General features: G+C 46.9%; 1 protein-coding gene across 1 annotated transcript in view; it reads left to right on the top strand.

The window, feature by feature from the left end:
- The window catches only part of SEMA5A (sema domain, seven thrombospondin repeats (type 1 and type 1-like), transmembrane domain (TM) and short cytoplasmic domain, (semaphorin) 5A), a 272,757-nt gene that overhangs the window by 239,403 nt on the left and 27,427 nt on the right, over positions 1–5,927 (top strand). The window contains exon 15 of the mRNA XM_006875343.1: positions 2,025–2,250. Within this exon, the coding sequence (XP_006875405.1) occupies positions 2,025–2,250 (226 nt within the window). The remainder of the gene's footprint in view (positions 1–2,024; positions 2,251–5,927) is intronic.

Raw genomic sequence — 5,927 nt, 5'->3', positions numbered from 1 at the left:
GGGGGGGGGGGGGGGCAGCCACAGCCAAGCAGTGAACACTGATGAACTCAGCAATCTGAGAAACCCTCAGACCTGGCAGCTTTTCATGGAGAGCTTCTATCCATAGCGTGTTGATGGGACGTCTGTGGAATTCCTTCTCCTAAGTATATAAATCTGAGCTTTTGATAAAAATTTGACAGGGTTGTTAACTGATGAAAATCACTTCAGCTATGACTGACAAAGCAAAATTGAAACAGACTCAAAGTTTTTAAACTGGGGAGCATCAAAATGGTAAGCTGAACAGGAAGAAGTCCAGACGGAGGCTGTGGAATGGGAGCCGTGGCAGAGACATGATGAGCCCAGCAAAGCTCGTGCATTCTTGCGGGACAGAGGAGAGCGGCACTGTTGGCTGCCTGCTTCGAGCTGGTCATCACCGTTTCTGCCCCAGCCATTTAGGAGCTATGGTTAGTTTGCAATGGGCACGCTGCCCTTATCTCCTAAGAAGAAGATTGTGTTTCTAGTAGGTTACCAGCCTATAATTTCTTCCATTCTGGTTTCTGGTTACCATTCCAGTTCACTCACCATTTACAAGTTTGGGTCCATTTGGTTTGGTTTCATCAGCCATGAGTGAACTGGGAAAACCAGTCCAAAGCTCTGATGCCTTGCCATGCCTGCCTGCCTGTCATTTTCACAAACACTACATCGCACCCTCCTGACAGTTTGGAATATTATTTCTAAATATGGATTTGAACCTTCATGGCTGGGGGGCATTGACAGGAGGAGCTTCCATATAATACTGAGGACTGTTCACAAAGAACAAAGCCAGGGTCTTCTATTCACGGTGTGAGGGGAGACACAGAGACTCCTTGACCTGCCCCAGACTGTGCACCTTACTGACTTGTATTTTTTGGGGAACTGGGCAGTGTGGAGACACTTCAGTCCTACATGGGGTGTGATGTTCATTCTATGAAACCAATTTCAGGTGGTTCTCCTCTGGAATGAAAAAAAATGAAAGCAAAAGGCAGCCAGTACTCTCCCCAGCCTCAGTAATGATTCTTGGCAGAGGGACATAAATCAGAATGTTATCCACTGTGCAGAACGTGAACTATTTCAGGGGGGGTATTACTTACTGTGCAGCACTTGAATAAGAAAAGCCTTTATCTTATCGAAGAAGAAATGCTCTCGCAGCAGACATAGGTAGCTGCATTTGTTAGTCTAGATAACCTTTGTATATGAATATCCAAGTGAAGTGACCTTTTTTATAAGCTTCTGTAGTGTTTATTCCAACTCTAGACATAGGTGAAGATCAGAGGAAAGGTTGGTAGGGCGGAAAATGAAGAGATAGATGAGCCACGTGTATCAGATTTGCGACACACACACACAAAATTGAATTTGGAAGCGATGTAACATTTTATTGTTAATCACCATGTCATATTTTTGGAATTTACAGCAGAGTGATTTTCAACTTGCATTTAAGCAGATGAAAATCCACACCAAAGAGCACCCTCAGAGCATTGATTTGGATGACGAGTATTCATTTATTCTAGGGGAAATGTCTAGATATACGATAAAAACTGACTTATTATTCTTACATGTTAAGTATTATAAAGTCTAGAGCAGTTGAAATCTGACTTGTAAGTTTGATTTAAACATCTTGAAGGCTTTCAGTCCAACACAGTCCTTGTTGGTGTGTGTTGTTGTTGTCAGGTGCCCTCAAGTCAGTTCTGACTCACAGCGATCCTGTGCTGTGTAGGTTTCCAAGGAGCAGTTGGTGGGTTTGAACCAGTCAAACCAACTGTATGATCCAGTGCTTATCTTACAGCACCACACCAGACCTCCCAAAGGTGTATAAACACAGGTAGCCTGGGCCAAGGCCACCTTAGGAAGCACCCCCGCCCAGGGGCCCGCCTTCCAGCACTGCACGATCAGGAGCAATAATCCGAGACTGGTTTCAGGAAGCGGATCACGAGGCCTTTTTTCCTGGGCTGTCTCAGTCTGGGGTGTGGAGGCCAATGATGAACCTGCTCCCCACGGTCTCTCCCCAGGAGTACCAGCCGTGCAACACCAACCCTTGCCCCGAGCTGAAGAAGACGACACCTTGGACCCCTTGGACTCCCGTCAACATCTCCGACAACGGTGGCCACTATGAGCAACGGTTCCGCTACACCTGCAAAGCCCGCCTGCCCGACCCGAACCTGCTGGAAGTGGGCCGGCAGAGAATCGAGATGCGCTACTGTGCCAACGACGGCACAAGCAGCTGCTCCACGGACGGTGAGTGGTCCTTCCCGGGGGGCTTCGATCCCACAGCAGACTGAAGGGGGTTTCCACTCTGATGTGTATGTAGCATGTTGACCACTCTGACGGTACACTTAGAGTTATGCGTGGAAGGGCTGTGAACTCCACTCCCCAAGTGACAGGAATGTGGTCATCAGCCGGAACAGCCGGGGTGGCATTCCCTTTTGCTCAGAAGATAATTCTGCATACATCTTGAGCTACACATAAGCTTTTCCTTCCGTTATCTCTGGAATCCTGGGTGGTGCAGATAATGAAGGCACTAACTGACCACCGTAAGGTGAGCGGTTCCAATCCACACAAAGGTGTCTGAAGAGAAAGGCCTAGAAAACCCGTCACTGAGAACCCCGTGGAGCACGGTTCTATCCTAACACATGTAGGGGGCGACATGACTCAGAGTCAACTCAGCAGTGACTGGGTTCGATTTTGTTTTTTTGGTTTTTGTGGGGTTTATGGAGTCCCACAAGTCCTGGTGTGCCACTGTGGGTTAATGTAGACTAGTAACCACAAGGTTGGTGGTTCAAACCCACCAGCTGCTCCTTGGAAATCCTATGCCGAGGCGCTCTGACTTGGAACCGACTCGACAGTAAAAACACGACGCTGGACCAGCCAGTCCTGGGTGTGGCGCTGTGGGCTAAAGCACTGGACCATAGGTCAGTTTGAACCACAGTGTCAGTGTTTCAGACTCACCAGCCTTATACAGGGTCTCTGTGAGTTGGAACCAACTTGATGGCATTTAACAGCAAAGCTGGACAGAACCCAAAGCAGAGCAAACCCTCAGCCATCAAGTCGGTTCCAAGTCATTGTGCCCTTATGGGACGGGGCAGAACCCTCGTGGGTTTCTTGTTGTTGTTGTTACATCCCATGGAGTCAGTTCCGACTCACAGCAACCCTGCACAGGGTTTCCAAGGCTATAAATCTTTACAGGAGCAGACGGCCACATCTTTCTGCTGAGAGGCTGGTGGGTTTGAACACGCGGCCTTGTGCTTAACCCGCTGCTCCACCAGATCTCCTGGACAGAGATGAGGGACGTGCATTTCTGTACTCACACCAATGAAAACATCTGCTTTAGGAAAGGATGGCTTTGTCCATGTGAGTGGACCCGACTCTGTCACAGAAAGCCTGAGGCCCAGGGCACACAGTCAGCCTGAGTGCGTCCCCTGTGCGCTGTGTGGCCCCAGGCAAGTTCCTTCACTTCTCTGTGTCTAGACTTCCTCCTGCAAAGTGAAGGGCCATAAATCTGTCTAGGAAATGAGTGACCCACGGACAAACTCTGCCACAGTGTTCCACACTGAGTATGCACACAGCTTCAGTTCTTGCCCTTGCTGTTTTGTTGTTGTTGTGTAACTTTTTATTATGAATTGAGTAAAGGTTTACAAACAAGACCGTCAGCTTTACATTCAACAAATAATCCACTTTGTTTCATCTCAATGATTCCAGTCCCCTCCCTGTAACAAGTTACCCTGCTTCCTCCCTGTGGTTCCCTGTATACATCTTATATTCACAAATGAACAAAGAGAAAATATTTAATGTACACATATAAAACAAAAAATATATGCTGATTTAACTGTCCAAAGGGCACATTCTGTAAGCCAGCCTCCTACCCTCAGGCATACAGCCTTCCTCAGTCCCTAGGCCAAGAGTCCGCAGCTGCTCTGTCTCTCCAGGCCACCACCTCTGCCACCACCTCTGCCATCACTGCTTTTCTAGGTAGGGATCTCACGATGCCCTCATGCTCCCCCTTCTTGATGGTCCTGGGATCGTCTGTTACTGAAATGAAAGTTTAACTGCTCCCCTCTTTTAGTTATACATCATCTACAATTATAATTGTGACAATCACAATTATTCCTGCTCACGATTACTTACAATTGAATCATAAAATCCCATCATGCCCCACCCCTTTTTCCAGATCCATGTTGGAAAGAGGGAAACTATTCAGTAGGGATTCTACCTTACCCCCCTCATTCTGAAATTGAGTTCACTCATGAAAACTTGTAAGCCAGTCACTTCATGTCTTTATTTTTTGTTGTTGCTGTTAAGTGCAGTCAAGTCAGTTCTGACCCATAGCGACCCTATATAGGGTTTCCGAGGAGCAGCTGGTGAGTTTGAACCATCGACCTTGCAATTCAAATGGCTTTGCAGTCTGGCGCATTAACCCACAGCACCACACCAGGACTCCTCATGTCTTTATAGCTGCCCCCTTTTTTTAATAGCCAGTGTTTAGATTTACCCTTGCTGTTTGCTGCATCTGTATTGAAGCTAAACTAGATCACGAAAATCTTTGACACAAATCGTTGGAAACGGGAGTTTGATGCCTTTTTTTTTTTTTTTTTTTTTTAACCAACTGTGTAGTGAGACCCTAAGCAGAGTTTTGATGAGCAGGGATGGTGACTGTATCCACCATCACATGATCTCTGGCTAGTCACCACATGGTGGAGAAAGGCAGGGAAGTCTAAGTCTGTGCCAGAGATGCCCTTGCTTGCAGGTGAAAGCCAAGTCTCAACACATGGGGATGATAGTGCGGGCTCCTTGGGTCCCATGCCCCCCTGACCTCGCCTCACTTCCCTGCTCTCACTGCAGAACTGACCTCAACGGTCCCTGTCACTTGTTTGATTTGTGGTGGATGTCCATCCTCTTCCAACAGACACAGAACTCCGTCCCTCCCCAAAGAGATGTACTGAGCTGGTTGGTGATCAGAGCTGTAATCCTAAACATAAGACTTCAGTGTCAGGAATGAGTCTGATATGTGTAGCAGCAACAACATCTACTCCACAAGCAAACTAAACCACACCACCTGCCATCAAGCCGATTCCCACTCACAGTGACCCTGTAAGATGGTGGAACTGCTTCATACGGTCTCCAAGACTCTACAGCTTTGTGGAAGCAGGCTGCCACGATTTTTCTCCCTATTGCTGCTGGATAGTTTTTGAACTGTTGAACTTAAGGATAGCAGTCAAGTGCTTAACCGCTGCACCGCAAGGACCCCTTCCCATAAACTTCCTAGCCACTGCTATTCCCTTCCATCTGAGCGTGCCCCCTTGACCTCACCAGATGGAATACATAGGAATCTAATTGACTGTGGGGAAAGACATTGGAAAAGCTTCATATCATCAGCCAAAACAAGGCCAGGGAAGACTGTGGAACAGACCATCAATTGCTCCTTTTCGAGTTCAAGCTGAAGCTGAAGAAAATTCAAACAAATTCATGCGATCAAAATAGGACCTTGACTGTATCACAACTGAAATTAGAGTCCATCTCAAGAACAGATTTGATGCATTAGTTACTTTTGACTGAAGACCAGAAGAGTTGTGGGATGAACCTCATGCAGGAAGAAAGCAAAAGGTCACTGAGAAGATGAGAAAGAAAGAAAAGACCAAGACGGATGTCAGGAGAGACTTGGAAACTTGCTTTCCAGCCTAGAGATCCTAAAGCAAAAGGAAGAAATGAGGAGGTAAAGGAACTGAACAGAAAATTTCAAAGGGCAGCTCAAGAAGACACAGTCCAGGATAATAATGAAATGTACAAAGACTGGAGGTAGAAAACCAAAATGGTTAGAACATTTCTCACGCTGAAAGAACTGAAGACAAAGGTGCCACCTTGACTTGCAATATTGGAGGAAGGAGCTCTGGTAGCGTAGTGGTTACGAATCGGGCTGC

This window comes from Chrysochloris asiatica, unplaced genomic scaffold, assembly GCF_000296735.1.
Source record: "Chrysochloris asiatica unplaced genomic scaffold, ChrAsi1.0 scaffold00321, whole genome shotgun sequence".
Lineage (NCBI taxonomy): Eukaryota > Metazoa > Chordata > Mammalia > Afrosoricida > Chrysochloridae > Chrysochloris > Chrysochloris asiatica.
This window is presented reverse-complemented; position numbering and strand designations above follow the sequence as displayed.